The 23,921-nt window shown below is 44.9% G+C and overlaps 1 protein-coding gene across 5 annotated transcripts; it reads right to left on the reverse strand.

The window, feature by feature from the left end:
* Positions 1-99: 99 nt before the first annotated feature.
* prrc2c (proline-rich coiled-coil 2C) lies at positions 100-22,981 on the reverse strand. 5 transcript variants are annotated; one of them, XM_029428962.1, is made up of 34 exons: positions 22,589-22,981; positions 18,476-18,645; positions 18,099-18,273; positions 17,812-17,921; positions 16,648-16,773; positions 16,223-16,524; positions 16,025-16,104; positions 15,439-15,584; positions 15,260-15,347; positions 14,290-14,425; positions 13,537-14,191; positions 13,259-13,431; positions 12,314-12,572; positions 11,996-12,206; positions 9,375-11,912; positions 8,491-8,654; positions 8,214-8,368; positions 7,345-7,765; positions 7,150-7,235; positions 6,870-7,064; positions 6,490-6,744; positions 6,218-6,310; positions 6,002-6,103; positions 5,730-5,901; positions 5,272-5,493; positions 4,936-5,048; positions 4,635-4,840; positions 3,907-4,138; positions 3,715-3,825; positions 3,366-3,560; positions 3,173-3,273; positions 2,796-2,922; positions 2,404-2,679; positions 100-2,002 (listed from the first exon to the last, which is right to left on the reverse strand). In XM_029428962.1, exons 2-34 carry the CDS (start codon positions 18,588-18,590, stop codon positions 1,751-1,753), a joined length of 8,592 nt encoding a protein of 2,863 aa, XP_029284822.1. In that variant the 5' UTR covers positions 18,591-18,645; positions 22,589-22,981; the 3' UTR covers positions 100-1,750. The 5 variants fall into 5 exon arrangements, with proteins under 5 accessions (XP_029284822.1, XP_029284821.1, XP_029284819.1 ...); XM_029428961.1 differs by having other exon boundaries at positions 4,635-4,843; XM_029428959.1 differs by having other exon boundaries at positions 4,936-5,057.
* Between the last annotated feature and the right edge of the window lie 940 nt (positions 22,982-23,921).

A 23,921-nucleotide genomic window follows, 5' to 3' on the forward strand; every position in this document is an offset into this window, starting at 1 on the left:
CCGTACTGAATTTGGTTATGATGTAGCACAAAATAAAATAAGGGGGAAAGATTGTGGAAGATGGCTTCAAGTACAAACCAGGCATCACTGACAGACATCAACAGTATATTATTTTATTAGTTTCTGTAACCAAACCAAGAGAATGTAAATAAGACCGTACATATTTTAATACAGCGATGAAACCCCTGTACAAGTTCAACAAAAAGAAAAAAAATCATTACCCTCCCTCCCTCATCCATCCTCCAAAGAAAGGACTCTTTTCCCCCGCCCCCCCCCCCCCCAGCTGGGACAGAGGAGGACCCTCCCCACCTCAGGGTGCATACTACTGTACATTTCTGAAGGACCCTTGTCACCACAACCCCGAGATGAAAGCATTGTGGGTGGGACAGCCAGCGGAGGCAGAGACAGGAAAACAGCACTGACTGCTCTCATCAGTACAGACAACAAAACAATACGTGTCCTTCTGCCCAAACGCTTCTGAACTTGAGGCTTTATCTTTTATCGTCTTCTCTGTCCTGTTCTTGTGCCCCTCTTTGTGAGGGTTGACATAAGCTCAAAGGTTGTCTACCGTTTCAACTCCTCACCGTTCCGATTCCTCTAAATAGCCCCATCCTGCTATACTCTCGCTAAGGGCACTGAAATCAGTCAATAGCAGCAGGTCTGGGTGCTTTACAGTGACGTGTGTTTAGGTGTGTGTTTGTGTGACAGCAAGGATGGGTGAGGAAGCAGTGAAAGGGTGTGTGACAGTAACTCCTAATCTGGAACCGCTGTATGTGGTTATACATTATCCATGTAATCCTGCGAGTGCAATCAAAACTCTGCTGCCATGGCAACAGCAATGCCAATAAAGTCTGTGACTTCATCTCTGCGCTGCTTTAACCTTTGGCTAAATATGCAGGAGAGTCCAGCTACGAGCTTTTCCCCGTTTATACCACAAACGCACACACACCCGACACACACATCAGTAATTACCAGGCAAGGAGATGAGAGCAGAAGGCAGGAGCAAAGGCTCACAGGCAGACTTATCAATAAATCAATCGTTAATTTCAATCAACTGCTGTAATTTTCACATTTCAAATTCTGGTAAAACAAACACAAAATGACGAGAATTACATGTCTCAGTGCGGTAACCGTGTATGAAACCGTTGAGTGTATGCGTGCGGTAATGAGGGGCATTTCCACGTGCACAAATCACTTGATTAGTGATGATGAGAGATTGGACAACAAAAAGTGTGCTTCACTAAATGACATCTCCTTAACAAGATTGATTTGACTACAAAAACAAAACTGATTCATTCTTTCGTTAGCAAAACTGGTTTCTCCTATAATATGCGTGATCCTACTGGGGGGAAAAAATACAATAAAAAAAGGGAACAGAAATCAAGATCTATAAAAACAATGGCAAACACAGCAGCAAATCTCATTTAAATTTTCTCTTTCCAACTCTCCTCTCATCTACCGTCTCAGTAGATTTCTATGGAACAACTTGTGCAGCCATTTTATCGGCATCTAAATGTGATTGAAGAATCCAACTCAAATGCCGCCACCTACAGTGGGACAAGATAGGGGAAGAAAGAAGAGGATTATGTATACGCAGGACAGTGCCTCCTCTCAGTAACCACTACCATCCACTCATCCTCCTCCCCCACACTGTCCCCCAGGGCTGATATGAGGTGGTGACTGAGTGAATGGTGCTAGATTCTCTCTTCCATCCATTCATATTGTCTTCTGTAGAGGGTTCGGCAGATCTTTACTTGCCCTCTTCTGGTTTCATGGCCTGCGGTTTTATGGGGCCAGTCCGTATGGGCTTGGCCGTGGAGATGGGGGGTTTGTCGGAATCTGGGCGGTCGCATACTGCCTGGTGGTTTGGCGCAGAGGTGTCGAGTGAGGGTTTCCCCCCCTGATCAAGCCGGGTCACTTTGCTGACTTGCGGGGCCTTGATTTGCTGTTGCTCTGAGAAGAACTTATGAGTGGACTGGAGCACCTCAGCACGCTGCTTCGCCTATAAAGTGATAGAGCAAAAATCAAATCAGCCAACTCACCCATCACTGAAAGAGAGGCCAGTTAAAGGGATAGTTCGGAATGAAGATACTCATCCATACAGTAGATGAGGGTCGGCACGCTCCCAGTTTAGAGAAACAAAGGAGTACCAGCACGGAAGCGGTGTGTGCATTAGTGTTCTTGTGAGACTTTAAAATTCTGGCTAATAGACGTTTTACTGCTGCCCTGTGCACAGCAGAATATTGCTTTGTTACCGTGCCCGTACTCCTGTCTGTTTCTCCAAACTGGGGGCGTGCCGACGGCAATACAGACTACGGATGAGTCGCTCATACAAACCCATTTAAATAAAACGGATGCAAAGATAAAATAGGGTTAGGGGTTAGATAAAATAGTGAACCAAACCTTTAGGTCCTGTTCAGCCTTCAGAGACCCCTGTGGTCCTCTGGGAGCAAGCGAGGGACAAGGAGGTCCTCGGGGAGGGTGCTGGCTGTGCTGTTGGTGCAGTTGGTGCTGCTGATGCTGCGGATGCTGTAGGTGCTGAGGTCGGGGATGGGGCATGAGACCACCACCCACATTAGCTGACATTGGAGGGCCCATTGGAGAGCGCTGGACACCACCAGCAAACGAGTTAGGAGGAGGTCGAACCAGAGGAGAGACGATGTTGGGCTGAGACAGAATCTGGAATGAGGAACAAACAGAAGATTAATGGATGTCTCACAGTTTCATTTAATGCCAATAACCAGTGAATTACATAAAACACTATCAAAATACAGGTCTTATGATTATTGCTCTACCTGTGGGTTGAACTGGCCAGGGAAGTGCTGTGCCATTCTCATGCCAGCAGAGCTAGCCTGAAACTGCTTCTGGTACAGCATGCTGTTGATCTTACTGGACTGGCTGCTAGGAGATGTGGAGCTGGCCCTGCAGGCAGAGGAGAGGGGACACAATAAAAGCATGTTTATAAAGTGCAACAAAATGACACATGATGGGTTAACCACATTTGATACATTATTGGACTTTGGTCTGTATAGCATGGAATACAAACATAAGGAGCATTGCTCTACCCTTTGAGGTTTGCTGCTGCTTGTACATACACATATATTAACATAAAACAAAAAGCTTGGTGTGGCTTTTAGATGTGCCAGATAGTACATGAATGTATGGGTGGTACCTGTAATGGCTGGAGGTGGGTGTAGTGCTCCTGGCGCCGATAGGAGGGGTCCCGGGCTTCATATCCATCCCACTGCCAAAGAGTTTCAGATCCATGTCCATCTGAAAAGTGTCAACACAATAAAAGCTGTTACAATTCCCCTTTAAAACTCCACCTGTGTGTCTGAGAGTCACACGTGCACACCCTACAATACCTTGCTAGTGGGAGGCTGCATCATGCTGTGGCTGGGGCCCATGATGCCTCGGTATGGCTGGGAGATCGGGGGCTGTCGGTTGATGTTGGGGGGCTGGGCCTGGGGAGGAGTGGGAGGCAGCGCTAGGAGGGGCTGGCCTCCACCCGAGCCAAAATTTGACAGGGACAACTGGGAATTGGACAGAGGGACTGTCACCTGGAGGGAGATTAAGACACAAAGGTTACATAACAGCATCAAATCATTGATTTATCAATTGACGGAAAACTGTGCTGCTCTCCTCTTTTACAACACTTTGAGGATGAGGTTTATAAACATTAAGTGTCTATCATTATGTTTGCCTGCAAGTTACCTGTTGCATTGCAGAACTGGCCGACTGAGCGTTGCTATAGTAGCTACTCTGTCCGTGCTGTTGTACCTGCCCAGAGTACATGTTTGAATGCTGACTCATCCCCTGTCGAGCCTGAACCAAACACAGATATAAAAGGTTAGTCACTATCATAAAAAGGTAGAGTGAAATAGTTCCTGTGAGCAGACTGGTTACCTGCAGCAGGTGTGTGTCAATGAGCTGGGAGCCTCCCATGCCAGAGGGCTGGTTCAGCTGCGGCTCAAACAGAATAGGAATGTGCTGGGTGGAGGAGGCCTGCTGATAGGCCATATTAGACTGAGGCTTGCCCAACTCTGATGCCTGCACGCCAGGATAGCTGTGCAGGGACGGTCCTGACAGCATCATGGAGGCCTGAGACAGGCTGCTCTGCATGAACGCCTGCTGAGACCTGAGGACGGATCAGAACAGGATCAGATGAGAGAATAGAGATGCACCTATCAATCGTATAGGCTATAATATATATATATATATATATAATAGGCTGATGTCCATTCTAAAAAGTTGGTGGTCTCTATAAAAGGGAGCGATCAGAAAAGCCAACCAGATGAAGCAAAAAATATGCAAGACAATTTCTCTATACGCTAAAATGTGTTGCACATCTTACTTGCCAATTCATGACACTTTCTAATTAAATTTTAATACTTAACATACAATGCTTTTAAGAATAGTTGAATAACTAAATAATTCTACGTCATAAATAGAAGGTTTCAAGTAGACCCATTGATCGGTATCTGCCAATAACGCTTCCAGCTGTCGCCACCAAAGATCTTTGTCGGAGCGCCCTTAGAACAACGAAACCTAAACAAATAGGGATACTGTCGTTTCAAACAGTGCAGTCTTAGCTATGTTTCAAGGCAGAGAACCTGTGTGGTGTTGAGCGTTACCTGTAAGGCTGCAGTGAGGAGCTGAACAGGTCCTGTGGCTGAGAGACTGGAGGACCAGCGCTGAGTCCTAGCTGAGCCTGGTGTGTGTGTTGATGTTGGTGTTGGTGTTGATGTTGGTGCTGATGTTGGTGCTGATGTTGGTGCTGGTGCTGATGCTGACCCTGTAGTGGAGCGTAGATAGGAATTGGAATCTGCTGCACTGCCGTCTGCTATAAGATGGAGAAACACAGACCGGTAGTTTTACCTCCAACATTGAAACAAACATTCCTGCAGTATGTTACTGACCAACAGAAAGTCGTACCTGTGAGAGGCCGGGCTGGAAACCTTGCTGCTGCGCCAGGGAGGGAGGCGCCAAGCGAGGGTGGGGGGTACTGAATAAGTGGCTAGTGTCCATATAGAAGGCTGGAATCTGAGCTGCAGAACCTCAACATACAAGGGGCAATTATTAGTGATCACGAACAGAGAACATGAAACTGAAGTATTAGGGCTATAAGAAAATAACTAAGAGGTTGGTGTTCAAATTTGATACTAAAAATATAGATGGCTGAATATGTTTTATGTACATTGTACCATTTCAATGCAGCCAGCATTACGTAACATAACTAACGTTCACAGATCAGTGCCATGTTTTTCTCACCTGCTGCAGACTGAGAGACGTACACCTGTGGGGTCTGCTGTTGCTGGGGCAGGAGTGTAGGCACACAGCCCAACTGAGAGAAGCTGCCGCTACTACTGCTACTGCTGGAGGAGGACAGACTTCCACTCTGCAGTTGCTGGGGCTTCACTTTACAGATGTTAGGGGGGTCAGAGGCTGTGGTGGTCTTGGTGCTGAGGGATGATGTTGTATAGGTACCAGAACCTGCAGGGTGGAGAAACAAACGGTGAATACAAGAGATTATAATGGATGCGTGGATACTACAGATCCTCAAGGGGGATCCAGCAACAAACAAGTCAGTGTACTGTAGAATGTCAGAGAAGAGCTCGTACCGGTGTATCAATAGTGCGGACAATGAGTATTAAAACGGTTTCAAATATTCAGAATCGGAAAATTATTAATGACGACACTATCGGAGCTATACATTGATCGTATGTTACCTGTGAGTGAGGTGCTGGGTGTAACAGAAGCCACAGGGATCTGTGGCATGGAGGCTGAGGAGAAGGTGGAGTACGAGGATGCACCGGGGGTGATGGGGGAGGAAGAGGAAGTGGCAGGAGAATTCTTCTCCAGACTCGGGGAGTTCTCCCACGCCTTACGAGCCGATTCCATCTGAGGAGGAGACGGAAGGAAACAAGTGTTTAGGTCATTTTTTCAATAAGACATTTCTTAGAAGTACAGCACACTTGAAGCCACTTTACTTTCTGTGTACCTTTAATGTTAGGTCAACAGTAGCAGGAGAGACCGTGCTGAGGCTGGTGCCCTGCTGCAGGGTCTCTCGTCGAGGAAGGGGCAATGAGTGGGGTAGTGCCACCTGAAATACATCAACACCACAAAGTCTTTAAATAATATCGAATGTTTAGGATTAGAGTATTTTCCCTATAACAACTGTATGGCACAGAACTCTAAAATAAGGATGTGTACTCACGCTTGCCACCAAACTTTCTTCTATTTTGTTAACTCCTGTAGGAACACTGTCAGCCAGTGAGGAGGAGGGTGTGGTGTAGTCGGTAACAGACTCCTGAGAGGGAAAGACGAGACTTCAGTATTAGTAATCAATTTATCTCGCATGACTATCATTCATCCAACCACTTTGTACAGGCATGAGGTATTAAGAGGTACTGGGCTTATTCCAACCATCATACAATTAAACATAAAAATAATAAAGCCTAGCTGTGCAATCATGTGACACTGATGTACCTTAGAGTTAATGTACTCCGCTAAGGGGACTGTGATCATGCCCTCGATGTCTCCTCCCAGCTCTGGTACTGTGGTGTCAATGCAGGGAGGACTGGAGTCTGTGGCTCTACTGACGCCTCCGCTAGGGACTCCTCCCTCCATCCCCTCGCCTTCGCCTCCACGTGCGTCTTTGGCCTTGCGATTCTTTAAAGAGCGCTCTTTACCGATGGGACCTGGCTTGTACTCCTTGGTTTCCACTGGTTCCATTTCGGGAAGCTGGGGAGTAGGCGAGATTAAACATTTACATGATTACAAAAATGAATACAATTATTTATTAATCTGTATTAAAGCTTTATAGATGAATTAAAAAAAACGGTGAGTGTCCTCCACAGTAGAGTTACCTTCTGCGTTTTGATTGGGCCAGCTCGAGGTTGCTTCTGTCTCTGTTCTTTGGGAGCGGGTAGTTTGTTTTCAGAGACGGTTTCTAGTAACGCTGGAACTCCATCACTGTCAGTGCTGCCTGCAGATGATGGCGCTCCAAACTGAATAATGTCTATTGCCATTTCTATACTTCCTTCTGATCCAGGCTTCATACCCTGAAACACAATGTTTTTAATGGTCAATCATTTAGCTAAAGGATCATACAATCAACAAAAGATGAGACGGACGTATTCAACATACCTCAGAGGAGACAGTGCCAGTAAAGGAGGTAAGAGGTTTGTTCCAGGCACTCACAGAAGGTGGCTGGGGAGGGCTGATTGGACCAACTGGAATATACACATTGCATATTTTAGAATAGAGTTTGCTGACAAATTCACTCCTGCATCACAACGAGATTCAAATACAATTTGAACAAGAATTGACTTATCCACTCACGCTTCTTGACATCAGGAAGGACTGTGGAGCTCGCAACCTTGTTCTCCCACAGTTCTGTACCCAGAGTGTTTTGTATCTGCGCAGCTGCGGGGGGTAGGCTCTTTGAGGTAAAATCCACAGAGACAGGGGGGATGGAGGGCAGTGGAGCAACTGTTCCTTCCAGAGTCTGCGGGGATGCAGCGGGCTGGGAGGGGGCAAGGTGAGGATGCTGGGGAGCAGAAATGGGGGGTTGCTGTTGGGCCTGAGATGTGGGGGCTAAAGGAGGCTGAGACTGGGATGCCTGTTGCTGCTGCTGTTGCTGCTGCTGCTGTTGTTGCTGCTGATGCTGCTGCTGATGTGATGACTGCTTTTTAGCAAATCTTGGTGGCAACTTTCCTCCTCCTCCTCTGCTCTTCTCACCAGAGCCTTTTTTACTCCAGTTCTGGAGGAGCACAGTACGAGTTAGGGATACACAATGATATTGGCACGTCATCGGTATTAGCAGATAAAAAGGCTTTAAAATGATATACTGGCATTGTCCAGAATTTAACATTACCTCCGATATGACAAAACTGAATAAAAAAATAAATATGTCTTGTTTTACATGTAACCCTTATTTTGTCCTGTGAATGTGTATATTTTGAAAAGCATTGAATTGTATGTCTTCATCTACCAGTGGTCCATCACGTTAACAGTAGGCATAATTAAAAACAGTGCTAATATGGTTATTAGCAATCGGCCAAAATGAGTTGGAGAATATCCTGCAGCCATAGCACGAGTATCAAAAGGTAATACTGACTCAAAGAGGTATGGCTCATTATCATCAAAGTATTGCCGTGTCTTTTCAGTTTCAAAAAAATAATTGTGGCCCAAGCTATCCTTCCTCTTACCTGAGTAGTCTGCTCTTCCTTTTTCCGTTTCTCTTCGTCCTGCAGGCGTTTCTGTTGCTTGCGGGAGACCACCTCTGTAAAGCCGTCATCATTGGTGCTGGACTGTGGGTCTTCTGTGGTGGTGACCTCTGGGTGGTCATCAATGATCACAACACCTATAATGACGGGACAAAAGAGAATCCAGACATTTACATTCAGTTTTCAGGCGAAGTGCAGCTGGAGCCGGGTACAGGTTGTAGCTGCTCATTAGTGTCAGAATACAAATGCATTTACTTACTGGCATAATTGTTCAGATCAAACTGAGAAAGAGCGTTCTCTTTGGGCTTCTTGGCGGCCTGTTTTGCCTCCTCTTTGCGACGGCTAGACTGGTCTTTTGTAGGCCTCTGGGATGCTCCTCCGGCTGTTTGTGCCATCCCATCCAAGTTCTGCTGTGCTGAAGGGCTGTTTGTATCAGAGACGCATATTTGAGACAGAAAGAGATTGAGGCATTGAGGCACAACCAGAAAGACTCATGTGACACATTTTATTGTTGGTGACAACAGTGTGGTGGTGAAGGAAGCCTGAGACACTAAGAATGTTAACATGTAAATTAATTCTGTAATGACATGATATTTGAGCCAAAAGCTATGCGTCAATTGTTTATTCTATTAGTTGCCACTAGACAGCAGGAGGGTTTGATGCACTGGAATCTAAAGCAACATCTTGCCGTGAAAACATTTTCTCCTTTCATGATCATAAAGGAAGAAAATGTCTTTCACTTTGTTCTCCATCTGCAACTGCAAAAGGTAAAGTTAGAGGGTGTTAAAATACCACCCCACTGATGCCATCTTTAACACATTTTAACCACTACACTTGATGGCCAATTACAGCACATCTTTGGTAATATACCAAAGTGGAGAATCTTTTAACAGCCAAAGCCCATTTGGACATACAATACCAACAGTTCAATGAAATATGTAGATTGTGCACTTGTGATATGAAGTGCAACTATTTATTAGGAAGAATACGACACAAAAAGGTTTATTGTATGTAAATAAACTTGCAGTATTATTCTTCCGCATATTGTTCATCGAGTCAATTTCATTGTGCTGATTGAAGTGTTAATGTAAGCAGACAAAGTAAATGTGTAACAACAGACAAAAGCACAATTTTCACACTCACCCTTTGCGGCCGGCTTTGGCCCCTCCCCTCCTCTCCCCCTTGCCCCCTGCGTAGCTCCGGACTGGTTTGGCTCCACTGTTGCCTCTACGATTCTGTCTCTCTGTAGGCCTCTGATTTGAGAAACTCCTCTTTACTGCAGGAGCCCCTTCACGTTTCGGAGTCACCCGTCCATCAGGAGGGCTTTTATTGGGAGTCAAAGAGCCCTGAGGGGATGCGGGTACCGGGGCAGAGGCAGCGGCTGCTTCATGAGCCGCCTCAAGTGCTCCTTTCCGTTCTTCTCGCTCTCTCCTTTCGTTGAAGTCGCTACTCTCAGACGCAGTTTCCCATTCCTCATTGGCTTGATCTGAAGAGTTCTGGTTGGACAAGTCAGGGGACTTGGTACCGACTGCAGTGATGGTGGGGCTGCTGGTCTCAGGCAAGGGTGCTTCCATAGGAGAGGACAAGTCGGGTGCTGGCATAGTGGCTGCCACTTCGGCAGGCACAGTTACAGGGGTCCCGGGGGCTCTAGACAGGGTTGGGGAGAGGGAGATTGGGGCAGAGCTAGGGACAGCAGCAGCAGGCATTGAGAGTAGAGGGACAGGGGGACTTGGGGCTGTTTCTCCACTAGCTAAAACTGCAGCCTCCCGCTCCTTCAGACGCCTAAAGCGGGGGGGTTTATCTTGCCTGGGGGGCCGTGCTGGTCTGGAGCGACGAGGCCTTTCTCTACTACTCTGAAGAGCCCCATCCCCAAATCTCTTGACATCAGACCTAGGGGGCCGTCTGTCAGCGGCAGGATTGTCATATCTTTGTGAGGACTCTGTGTCCTCAGGCCTGAATGTCTCCATGGGTTTAGAGGGCCACTGAGAAGAGGACTCCCTAGCTCCTGGCCGTCTAAGAGGGCCTGAGCGAGGACCACCACGCTCCCTTGTTCCACCTCGTCTACTGTAAAGACCTCCCCTTCCTCGTCGAGAAGGCTCACCTTTTGGAAGAAATCCTGGCTTGGGTCTGCTTTCATCATCCCCTCTGGGTCCAACCCTTTCACCAATGTGAGGCGGTCCAAAGCCTGGTTTGTGGGGCCCAGACCGGGCCTCCCCAGGGAGCTCTCGTCTCAATGGACGGCTAGGTTTGGTGCTAGGCTCACGGTCAGAGGGTCCAGTATCACTGGCAGACTCTCTCCCACCTTCACTTTCAGAATCTGTGTCTGAACCACGACGGCGTCTACGTTTTGGTATAACCTCAAAGTCTGAGCTTTCGCTGCGTGTTTCGCTTTCTTCCCTGTTGCGAAAGGCAGCAGCACCTCCAGCAGAAGGTAAATCAGAGCGTGATCGGGGCTCTCGGTAATTGTACTCTGCCCGGCTTCGACCACGACCCCCCCTGTTTCGGCCACTATATGTCCCACGGTAGCTCCGTCCTCTGGAATAATACTCCCCTCGACCACGCGCTTTGAAATTTGAGTCAGCAGGCCACTCTCTGTCTCGGTCTCGGTCTCTATCTCGGTCTCTGTCTCGGTCCTTGTCCATATCCTTCTCCCTCTCGCGTTCCCTCTCCCTCTCCTCACGTCGGTAGCCACGTGGAGGAAGGTTGGACTCTTTCCTGGATGGCAGTTTGGGTTCTGGATGTTTGTCATTGCTGGGCGGTTTGTCTGCCTTCTCCTCTTGAGAGGAAGAGGTGGGAGCTGCAGATGAAGGCTGGGAATCTCTGACTCTTGGATGGACAGTCAGTGTTTCCTCAGGATCAGCAGCTTCCCTCTTCCCCTCACCCTGAGGTTTAGAGCCCTCAGACACAACAGCAGCTGCAGATGGAGCTTTGGATGACTGATCCTTTTTGGACCGGTCTCCTCTTTCCCCTCGATCCCCTCTTTCTCCTCTCTCCCCTCTTTCTCCTCTCTCCCCTCTTTCTCCTCTCTCCCCTCTCTCTCCTCTCTCGTGACGCTTCTCTCTCTCTTCCCTTTGCTCTCTCTCTTCTTTCATGTCCCTGAGGACAGGCTTCTTTATTGGCCCAGACCTGCGCACAGGTCTCTCGCCGCCAGGACCTTCTCTGCGTCCGGCCCCTGATCTTCCACCCCAGCGCAGCTCAGCTTTCTGCTTGCTTGGAGCTGGCAGAGGCAGCTTCTCTTGTTTGTGTAATCCATCAGCAGGTGGTGTAGCCCTGTTGCAAGTCACCGCAGCCTGGGGGTCGAGTTCATTCTGAGGCTTATCATCAGCCTGTTCTCCTGTGTCCTGTATCTCTAGGGATTTTGTTCCCAGGGATAGCCCATCAAATCTGGGCTCATCTAGCTTGAGCGAGTGGCTGGAGCCCTGGGAGACACTCCTCTGGAGCATAGCTTGACCAAGAGCTTCTACCTCTTCCCCACTGGGTAGGCCTGGTTCCTCAGAATCAAAGGCTGAGCCTACAGGGACTCTGTCTAGAGGCCCCGATGAATCCTCTGGGCCCTGGGTAAATGCTGACAGGGACTCTGTAGGGTCCTGGAAGAAGTTACTATTATGAGAGTCCAATGCACTGTGGTCCTGGGGAAACATAGCTGGGAGACCCCTGTCCAGATCCAAACCAGAGTCCATCCTGTAGAGAAACAATTGTTAGTGAGTCATGTCCAGTAAATAAAATATTTTTCTTATAGCGTCATTTATTTGTTTTGTTTTAACCTCAGATCCTTGTCATCATCCCGTCCTTTTGGAGGAGTTACAGAGGGTAATGGCTCTGATTGTGGATATGGGTCCGATCCCCATACCATCCGAGAGTCTGACGGCAGACCATGATCACGATTTGGTCGGGTCAAATGGTCAAAGGAGTCAGAGCTGGAGCTGGAGTTGTCACCAGGTTCTCTGCGCACAATCTGCTTAGGCGGCATCCTCCCTGGACAGGACAAAACAGAGTGACTTTAAACAGGTTGTCTGGCACATCTATTAGCTTGTCAGTCCATATATGACAAAGACATTCAAATATTCTCCATATCTCCCTACCAGGGTGAATGTTAGTTGGCATGTCCATGGGAGGACGTCCTGACATCATGCGGGGATCCATGTAGGACTGCATCATGAGCCAGCGGGGGTCAAACCCCATGGAAGCCAGGTGCTGGTGGTGGGGGCCTATGGGTTGATACATCGAGCGGTGTTGCTGCTGCTGTTGTTGGGGTGCTGGAACGCCGCCACCATTTGATGGAGACACAGAGCCCCCACTCTGGTGCTGCTGTTGTTGCCACTGTTGCTGCTTCATCTGCTCCTACACGACCAACAAGGAATAGCAACAAAAACAATAAAAAGGTCAATAATGTGTTTATCCCAATGTGTATACATCATATTGTAAATGATTGTCTTTGTAGTACTTATGGCTCATTTTTTACTTTGAAAATTGCCACCTATGATCCCTTTTTGTTAGAACTTGAGCAAATATGGCACAGCCACTTTACTCTTTGCATTGGGGCTAAAAGATTTAGAAAAGAAATACATAATTACTATTATTTTGACTTATATCGCAATTAGAGGGATGCATATTGGAGGATATGATACTTTTTGCATCATTATTTTCACTGAAAAATACATTTAAATGATCATGTTTTGATGTTTGAGGATCTGTACCAAACAAAGATTAACCCTAACCCTGCAGTACCACAACACTTAATTCAGAATGGCATTTTGAAACAAAATTTGGATTTGGACTGTCATTTGGATATTGCACTGGTCAATATTGCGATTTTGTAAATCAGCCCTAGTGTAAAACAGAAATATTAGGTAGCCCTTTACTTCTATGACTAATCAACAAGTCAACCATGGAAAGGTCTAAGTAACCGTAAATGTTATTTTCTTATGTTAACTTGAGGGACAAAAATTATAATGACACACCGACATGATTTAGCAAACAACATCCCAGTCGTTATTACTTAAGAGGCCAGATGTGGACATCCTTACCTGCTGTCTGAGGAAACGAGGCGGCAAAGACTTTTGAAACTGTTTGGAATAGCCTGAGGTAAGAGAGGGACGCATAGCTGCTGCAGTTTCTCCTTCAAGCTGTGGTGGTGCCACAGTGACATCCTCCCCACTGGGGGGGTCCACGTGAGGCAGAGACAGGTGGGGCTCATCCACTGTAGGAAAACAAAACCAATAGTATTGGCATCCATGACTGAAAGAATGGCAGTCAGTAGCATTTAAACAATTATCAATTACATGTAACCTCCTAGCTAGCTCACCTCTGTTGTCCTCTAAGTTGAAATAGTCTTGGATAGGCATTGTCCTGTCTACCTGGTTCTCCTCCATCAGGGGGTCGACCTCAACCAAGGAGCTCTCTTCATCACTCGGAGGCTCTGGAGCTACTGCCACAGGTCTCTGGATAGGAGGACTGGGCTGACGAGGCAAGTGAATCTCCTCCTCCTCTTCCTCCTCCTCCTCCTCCACACTCTGTTCTACTATCTCTTGTTCACGCTCCATTATCTCCCCATCCTGATCCACCCTCTCAGGTAGAGGAACTTGCATGATTGGGGCTGGTGATTGTGAAACTGGGATCAAAGGTACAGGACTGGATGCAGGAGCTGATGACTCTTCTTCCTCGGCAGCTCCTACTTCATCATTGTTGGTCTGAGAAAGGGCAGATTTGCCCTCAGTTGCCGGACGGTGTTTTTCATTGAGACGTTTAAGTTTTTCAGCACAAGCAGCAAGCCGCTGTTCTTCCATCCGCCGTTCTTCTTCATCTCTTCGGCGCCTCGCTCTTTCTACAGCTTCAGAAACTTCTTGAGGCTTCTTGCGCTTCTGTCGCCAGGCCTCAGGGTCCTCATCGGCACCAGGTGCTGCTGCAGCCTGTGGTTTGGTCACACGTGGCGCTCCGCCAACTACAGAACGACCGCCGCCCTGGAGAATAGAGAAATCAGTACAGATCCTCCCTTTGCTTTTCACAATAAACTGTGCATGCATGATGTGACGCTTGTGTAGTGCATATCCAACTTTACCTGGTAGTCCTGTGGAGCCTGTGGACCATCGGCCCGTGAGGTTCTACTGGCCCCACGGTCCTCAGTACCCTCCTTCCAGCCCTCCTGACCGTCTGGTGGCCGAGATCTTATACGCTCCACTTTACCCATCCACTCCCTGAAAATAATGTCGATATAGTTAAGTAAAAAAAATGAAAAAGAACATTTCCAACTGACAATGCCCAGTTAACTAGCTCTCCTAGCTATTCACTCCACGGCTGCACATCAAACCTCCTCACAAAAGCTCTCACTGACACAACTTGACTCCGAAACCTTTAACACCGTATCAACTATTTGGCACATTCTTTATCCTGCAGTAATGCCAAGGCTGCAATGCAATAACCATTTGGTTCAAAATGTATACTTGTGGCATGTTAGAACACCTAGTATACAATGTGTTCTCTCTCAAATATGTGAAGGTCCTGTCAGTTTCACAATACATTCACACAAAATGTCAAATTCATTGAGTATATGGACTATACCATGAATTTCTTATTCCATGTGTTCTATTAAATAAAAATCACATAATTCACATTATTGTCAGCCATGTGTCAAGGCACACCATTGGGATATGGATTTTATTGTGTATTATGTCCAACCAAGCAGGCAGCCACGGCTCACCATTCACCTGTGTGGTCGGAAAGTCTACTTGCAAAGCCTTTTATTCGTTTGATAGGAAAGCCATCAGAGATCAACATCATGTCAAGCTTTATTATTAATTATTAAATTAAATATTATGGAAAGAAAATGCACTGGATTTCCATCTCACAATATAATTTGCTAAAACAAACATTGTAAAAATAAATGTCAGTAATGTAAATTTGACATATTTTGTTCCAAATTGATTAAATAAATAACCACACAAGTGTTTTTCTGTAATACTAAATCAAAGATGCTAAATAGTGAATTCAAAGCAATGAAAGTGTTAAAAAGTTAGGATTAAAATACTAACCAGTTTTCTCTTTTGTCTTTATTAGCTTGGTTCTCCTCTTCATCACTGAAGTTTAGTTTCTCGGTATAGTCCACCTCCATCTGGGCTCCTGGAGTGCAGAAGGGACAGGATTGATAAATATGAAATTACCTTTTTCGACTGATTAGTCAACTCAGAAGTTGATAGGTATAGCTACTAACCTGCCCAGCCCTCGTCAGTATCAGTGTCTAAGTTGTCCAGCTCTTTAAGTTCTGTTGCGCTGATGATAGACGGTCTGTCTGGGTCCAGGAGCCAGGATTGAGGGGGAGCCTGCTGGGGTCGTGCTGAACGAGGACCCCTGACCACCCAACAGGGGAAAAAAGGAGAGGAAAAGTCATTAAGGCACCTGTTCTAGTACATTAACAATTGCCTCTACTCATATCTATACAAGGAACTAAGATATGAGGAATGTATCCTGCGTCTGACATTGGCCAAATTTGTGCACAGGGTCGAGAAAATATAAGGTTAATTTCATACTGATATAAACGTTGTGCTTCTGTGATCTTATGAGATCTTATATTTGCCGTTTAGGACACTTAGGTCAATATCAAATCATAAATATCAGCCAGTATATAAACAGCATGCATAAAAACGTCTTTACAGTGAACAATTGTTTTGTTAATCATCATTTCAAGAGTATACGTGTTTGTGCAATGATACAATTAATTACAAATCCAAATAGTTAATTTTGCTTCAACTGTACAAGTAACAAGTAACTAGGGCTCATCCATGAATATGTAAACTCACTTTGCTCCATCTTGTGGTACAGGGTATCTAAAGTTTCCTTGCCCTGGGGCAAAAGTCATTTGAGGGTACGCGTGGAACATCTAAAAAGACAAAGACAGCAACTATCACGCAGGCTCAAGAACAGAGAAACACTACAGCTAGATACTGTAACTTCAATGTGCTAATGCGGTCTGTCCAGAATATCAAACCGAGACTTACATATGGTGGCATCATGCTCCGGAAAGCAGGGTCAAAGTGAGTTGGCACTCCAGCAGGAGGCTGCTGCCCCCCATTAAGTTTAGGCTGAGGAGGGGGGGCAGAGGGGGGCAACCTCTCCCTGCCATCCTTCTTCTCCCTCTGAATGTCAGTGGTTACGTTTTGCCCAGCCTCATCAGCTTCCCCTGGTGGTGTAGAGGTAACAAGGGCCGTACCACCTTCCTCCGGAGGCCTGTTGTCCATCTCAGGGGGGCTGGGTGCAGTGATCAAATTCCTGCCTCCACCCTCACGCCAACTGCCAACATCTAACATGAGAGAAGGAGGCGAGATATTAATTGATTGACTTTACTTACAGTGCCTGAGGTTACTGAAGGCCAGGAAAAGGCAAAGCAATCAGAGAACACTGGTGTTTATGAGTGTGGCCATACTTTGAGGTCTGAGGCTGGGGCCTGGTCCATAAGGCTCTTCTTCTTGACCGTCCCCCTTCTCCACCTCACCAGCCGCCTGCAAGCTGGGAAACTCCTGGTGAAAATGGCTGCTCACACGAGGAGCTCCTATAGAGTACGAGCACATTATTATAAATGCACAGATATATATAGTACAGTGATTTACAGAGAAGCATTGTCTAATCCTCAATTGGTGTACAGTCCTCCTTCAGTGTTTCCCCTAACATTGTCTTGGCGCAGCGCCCCGCCAACGGAGCCCAGCCTGAAATTCAAGGTGTTTTTTCTTTCTTTCTTTCTCGAATTCACAACTCACAGGTGCTCTTTTATTAAATCAACTACACGCTTATGCTATTGATCTAATTTATGTGCACGTTTCAGTTTGCACCGTCTACTTTGCGCATTCACGTTCAGATTCAGAAATCGCGCCGCGCACGCAATCCCCCCCTCTCACGGTGAGCGCCCCTCCAAAAGCAGTAAACCTAGGGGAAACACTGTCCTTCCAACCCAACATCACCTTTAGTAAAGCTCAAATGTTGCATGCAGACTTAATGTAGGAGTTGCCTTATATCAGACAGAATTGTCAACTTGTTATACACCATTTCCATCTTCAGTCTGACATCTTGCCTGCACTCTAATTTACGCAGGGGTATGGGATTCGATTTACCCTAACCAATCACTAGAGACCGACGTACCTGCTGAATCTAACATCATATTAAGTCAACACTGATGTGCAGACATGCCAACATACTGGTTTTAAGAGTGGAGCGGAGCAAAGTACAAAACTACGATGTCAGGGGGTATTGAGAAGGCATGCAGTATATGTAAAGTACGCTTGACAACAGCTTGACAATGTCGTTAGTCCCCCCCCCCGCGGTGCTCATTGGATCGATTGCTTTTTCAAACAAGAAATTTCTGCTTCATGTGAAGATACCAGACTTAGCAGTTAACTACAGTGAGCAGACTTATTCAAAAAAGGTCTGGACCCAGGCAAATGTTTGAGTGCTGTACACCAATTGAGGATTGTGACTTTGGTAACGTACTGGATAGTGTTCACAAACTCCTACAGAAATGCCAAAAAGAACCAGAGCATATCTGCCTTTTATGAGTTTGTGTAATGTTTATGGAGAAAGTGAAGAGAAAATGTACCTTCTAGCTGCGTCGGCTTGCTGTTGGCCCAGGAGCGGCTACCCACAATAGAAGGCTCTGGTGGCGGGATCACTGGTGGTTTGATCGGGGGCGGGGGTGTCTCCTGTTGCCTGTGGCACATAAAACAGGACAATTTCCAACAACACTCATGATTTGAAAGATGGATGACACACTCCTCCAACTTTGACACTTCCAGATATTCTGTACTGCTTAACACACACTCATTTGGAGAGGTGCTTAGTTTCAGTGGGTTTATGCAATACACGTTCACAAGTTTTTAAATGTACCTCTCCTCCCCTCCCTCAGGTCGAGAGGCCCAGCCACTACCGTCTTTGGGGACAATGTTGACGTTGGGGTCGTTTCCCTTGTTCTCTGCCTTCAGACTGGGCAGGTTGGCCGGAGGGGGCATGCGCCGGCTGGCAGCCACTTTGCCCAAACTTTGGAGCCCATGTCTGGCAGCCACTGGGATGGAGAAAGATTTCACACGTATGAGAGCAGCATGATTAGGTTTGGGTTATTTAAGGTCTGGGAAAGCACTTTGTCATGGATTAGTTCAATTCAATGAAGACAAAACAAGCTATACATATTTACTGCAAACGCAGTCCACTCAGTTATCACATGCAATAGTGTGAAAGACTAACAGGGAATCATAGTGGCAGCTTACCTGCAGTTTTCTGGGTTTCCAGAGATTTGCCCTTGTATGTGTTGAAGAGGCTAAGGGTTGCATATTTAGTTTTGCCATCCTTTGCCTTGGTGCTTTGTCCTGACTTCTCTGTCATTTCGCTGTAAACTCATTGAGTCTGGTCCTTTGGCCTCGCCCCCAGAACCAGCCTCCTACAGACCAAGGGTGAGAGAAAAACGAGAACACGAAAAAGGTGAGGCTATTGGCTTTTGACACTAGACAATAACAGGTATCTTAACACTCCTTGGATGTTAAACACCTGAGTCTGATGTTGGTTTACAAAGCAATAAAGCTGCTCTGCATCTGCGCCTTAAAACTAGACAACGAGGCCACTCTCTGAACCGACTTCTCTCACTCTTCTTAGTACCAATCTCGTTACAGATCTGGCAGATCGGAGAACCCTAATTTCAACAGTGCAAAGCTTCTAATTTGAGTCCTGCACACATGACATTGGCTAAGTGTAGACTGGGTTTGGACCAGGATCTTGGGAAACAATTCTATTGGATATGTTCACCAGTGACAAAATGCCAATTTTAATTTTGTATGCAGTATGGAGATGATATAAGAAAGCAGCAAGACACAGTCACTGCTGTTGGGGGCGCACCGAGGGGTTACAAGAAACACAACGCAGAAGGCTGGATTGGAGTGAGCAGCACCATGAACAGAGAGACTGCATGTTTGGGGCTGCAGTGTCTTTTCTAAGTCACACAGAGGTCATTTATTATTAAGTGGTGGAACAGTCTCCGTGTGTGTGTTCACGGGGGGTGGGGGGGTTGACACCTCTGATGAGCTCAAGCTGTATCTGCAACTTGGCACACCTTGCAAAGGAACATCCATCCATTTAAAAAAAGGAAAAGTCCTTTTTTTTTTTATTTTGTAAAATTGTCAAATGCAATGATGGCATCAACCACGATAATAAAACCCAGGTTGTCATTTTATGTTTTTCTTTACATTGGAGTAGTGAGGCCAGCAAATACAGCTCCTAGTAGAGGTACGAAATATATGATTCCAGTTCAATTGATACTTTATATTATGTTCTGTTCTGCCCTAAAATATAATTAAAATGAGGGAAAGTCCAATTTTAATCCTAAAATAAAAACATAAATGTATCATAGTAGAGTACTTTTCAGAGCTTCACTTGAATAAAATGTACTAAATATTTGGCATTGTAAGGTCATCAGTATCTTGGTGTACACTTTGTTTTTGTGCCTCTGCAGGAAGTGTCAATTAAAAGTACGTAGGGTACAAGACTGGAGCTTATGTGTGCCTCTTGAAATGAGTGTCAAAGCAATGGGACAGTGCAGGCAGCAACCCTCTCTTAATATTTTCTTTGACACTTTTCCAGTTCTGGAAGTGGTTGTTGAATACTGAAAGCCGAGGAATTGTGACACTTTGATGCACCAACAGAAATTGAGGCTTAGACCCAAGTATCTGCAGATAGATTCTGCAGCTGTCTGGTGTCGTTTCTGGAAGAACCATTTTCAGACATTACAGCAGGGAACAGACTGCAAGACTGTACAGCGGAACAATAAAAAGACATGAAATTGCTTCCTAATTTAGCAGAGCAGCCTGATCACGTATCAGCAGACAATTGTTTTAGAAATTGACAAATGAAACCATTGCATTTATCATCATAATAAAACAATGTTTAGAGTACAACTTAGTAATTTTTAGCAGCGTCGCTTGACAGGAGGCGTGGAGGCAAAACGATTTGAATGCAACAGGAACATTTCATCATTTTAAAGTACTCTGCATCACTGCAGCTGGTCTAGCAAAGAAGTAGTAGTAGTGGTCTGTTGGGGATTGAGGGTGTTTGTCTGGGACTCCCACAAATCACCGAACAAACAATGATTATATTTAATATGTTGAATATAAATCAGAGAGTTACTAAGAGTCCCAAACTGGGTATACATAATCAAGACTGAACCTTTACAAACCCCCCAGAATTCTCTTCTTGTGTAAGATCCACTTAATAAGGAGTATGGTGCAGATGTTGGGTGAAGGTTTTGGTTCAAGTGTCTGCAAAATAGCGTGATAAAGAGGAATATGGGATGTGAAAGGATAGGTTTGAAATAAGGAAACAAAAGGGGAAGATGAAACACTGATAAAATAAAAAAGGGGGCCAATCATCCCAAATGACAACAGTCCTAATTCTTCTGTGCAAAGACCCACCAGTTAATGTTACAGGTTCAGTGCCACAGGAGAATCCCTGTGGTCCAGGGTCCCCTGGGGAGGAGCTCTCCACACAGAATGGTCAGTGTACTTTCACCAACTCCATCTCTTAAACTATCAACATATGGTCAATGAGGGCAAGGGACCTTGGACTCCCTATTTGAAGTATTAGATGGTTGTATCAAGAGAAAAAGACCAAAAATGTGTCCCCACACATACAATAGCATCCCTGCTTCCCAGCCAGATCTCCAGCATGTCTCTGCACACTGGCAACAACTTCTGCACCACAGTCCATCCATCAAGATAAGCCTTTTTTTCTCCCTTTTACAATACTCACAAAACACCAACATTTTAGTTTCTACTAAGCAAAAACTAGTTAATTTGTGCATGTGTTAAGAATGCTCACAGATTTGGTCTCAAACCATGCAGCCAGTAAAGGTACTTTTTTGTGGCGATTATAGCAGAATGAACTCAAGTGTCCTGCTTTACAGTTCATACAGGATTATTGTTCACTTTAACAATGACTGTTACTTAAACACACTTACACAAAAGAGTGCCCCGATAGCACATTATGACTCAATTGAAATGTAGGATCGACTTCCCTGTACAGTGCTCATGCACACTAATATTTGGTTTACCGAGAGTCATTGCACTGATCTGTCTAACAGCGAAGTCCCAGAATAAGAAGTCATGTAGATGGCCTAAATGACGGGTGCTGAAAGAACAGGGTTGTATTAAATTGTCCCTATTGGTTTGTACTGTAATGCTCCAGTGAAAAACGATATGCTTCAAAATCTCTACAGTGACAATGGGGAGTATATTGTGAGAATAAACCTTACGAATACTAGTCAAAGTTACAAAAACTACTATGGTTGTATTTAAAATTAATAAAAAGGAATTTGACTCCGTCTCTCACACACACTGTATTAATTACTTAAATTAATGAGCAAATATTAAGCATCTACCAACTAATCGTCACATGATCAGGGTCAATGCAAGGGGCTTCTTCTAACAAAAAACATGAGGGGGGGAGAGAGACGATTGGAAACCTTCCATCTTCAGCAATGGATCTCTGAACAGGCCATGTCACAGACAGGATGGCCTCCCTAAAACTATTTACACGAAGACCCATGTATAATCATTGTTGCAAATGTATAAATCAATACCATGTTGCTTATTAGTAATCCCCCAGGTGGCTTCCACATCTGCAAATTGAGTTTATGAATCATTTAGTCTCGAGTACTTTACACCCTGCCAAGCTCCTTAAATGTACAGAATCGCACATTACAAATGTGTTATTTTAAGATCACCTCTGTTGGATCTGCAAGATATCATGACTGAGAAATAAATCACGGTGCTAATCTGTACACAAGTCTTCACATCATGAAAATGAAGGATACATCATGATGATACATCTTTAGCACACTTGAACCCATTCAGAGAAAAAAAACTAACAAATGAGATGACAGCCACATTTATAATATCATATAGTTTCTGTAAAAATCACTGATAAGTGTGCAGGCCATCCTTCTCCATGAATCAAACCATACTGGTGGGCTGGGTGGCTCATACCGGCAGGGAGTAACGCTAACGTTAGAGGCCCTCCTCGGCCGGAACTCAGCCAGACCGGGTTCAAATAAAACTTAAATTGTGCAAAAGTTCCACACAAAAATGTGAACATTATAATCTAGTCAATAACACAGATGTTGCAGTAAAATATGAAACATGGAACTCTTAAGAGAGCAGGCCGACAGCTCCCATCCCTTTGCATAGTTTCGTTTCTCTTTGGTCGCCATCACATCCACTTTCAGCCCATCAGTGGCCACAGCATGCTAACCAGCTAGCGTTGTGTGAACACATCAGCTACTGGGAAGAAAGAAAAAAAAACTTAAAATGTTCACCATGCATGACATGCAGACTCACCTGCCACCGCCGGTGCTTTCTTTGTCCGTTTGGCTGTTGTGCGGCCTGATTTGAAATCCGAATCCGGCGTGGTTTGTGGTGGACGGATATGTGTCTGGCCGGCGGATTACAAAAGCGGGCTAGCCTGCTAACCCTGTTCTGCTAACGATGGTTAGCTACTTTGCTCTTTGGCTGTCTACAAACCGCTCTCCACATGCACGGCTCCTGTTTTATGTCTTCTGTGCCGTTTCAAGCTGTCAGACTTTCTTTGTCTGTTCGGCCGTTACTGTGGGAACCGGTACGCAGTTGTCCCGTGGTTCCGTGTCTATCCCCTCCCGTTATCTCGTGTCAGACCGTTTTTCTAGTTGTGTGAGGCCCCGCTGCTCGCGCCGAGGCCTGTCGCACAATCAAAGATGGCAGACAATGGTTGCCAGATTTATTGTTTCATATCCCCCTTTTAAAACCCTAAACCCCCTGTTCAGCCAGGTGCTCAGTCACACATCTGTTACAATTAACACACATGAATGGCATTTAAAATATATGTAGATCTAGTTACATTATGGTAGTGTAGATAAGCATAGCCTACCATTATAATTTAATTTTACCTTTCTATACGTATTATTATTGAATGGATTTTATTTTACATCGCATGTTTTACATTCTATGTTTTTTTATCACAGAACTTTGTGCTGCATGTCTTGTATTAAAGGTGAAATACAAATAATGTTTTATTATTATTATTATTATTAGGCTTTTATTTTGCTTACAGCTCTGTGTGTACATATGTATATATATATATATATATATATATATATATATATATATATATATATATATATATATATATATATATGTATATATATACACACAGAAAAATGTCAGTGAAATAAAAGCCTAATAATACATATATATTACTTCTTATTATACATATACATTTACTACATGTACATATTTATTACTTCTGATTATGCACATTTACTAAATTCCTGTTTACATTTGCAATACTGTCTACCACAAATTTATATTACTTAAATTCTCATTTTGCTTTTACTTACGTGATTTTTTTTGAGAGCCAATATCTTTATTGACAACGACTGTGGCTTCTCTGTAATTGTTGTACATATGATAATAAAGAACTTGAAACACATTAAAGCCAAAAAGATAATACTACCTGTTAATGTACATTCTGTTACACAAGCCAGTTGTCCTTTTTGATTTTGTGAGTGATACTTATAGTATATAGCGTAACTTGATAGGTCTATAGGCCTAAATATGTCAAATATTTGACGTAACTCAAATAACATTCATATCATAGGTATCTCAAAACCTGGCAACCTAAATGTTAACGAGTCAC

Source organism: Cottoperca gobio, chromosome 4 (genome assembly GCF_900634415.1).
Source record: "Cottoperca gobio chromosome 4, fCotGob3.1, whole genome shotgun sequence".
Classification (NCBI taxonomy): Eukaryota; Metazoa; Chordata; class Actinopteri; order Perciformes; family Bovichtidae; genus Cottoperca; species Cottoperca gobio.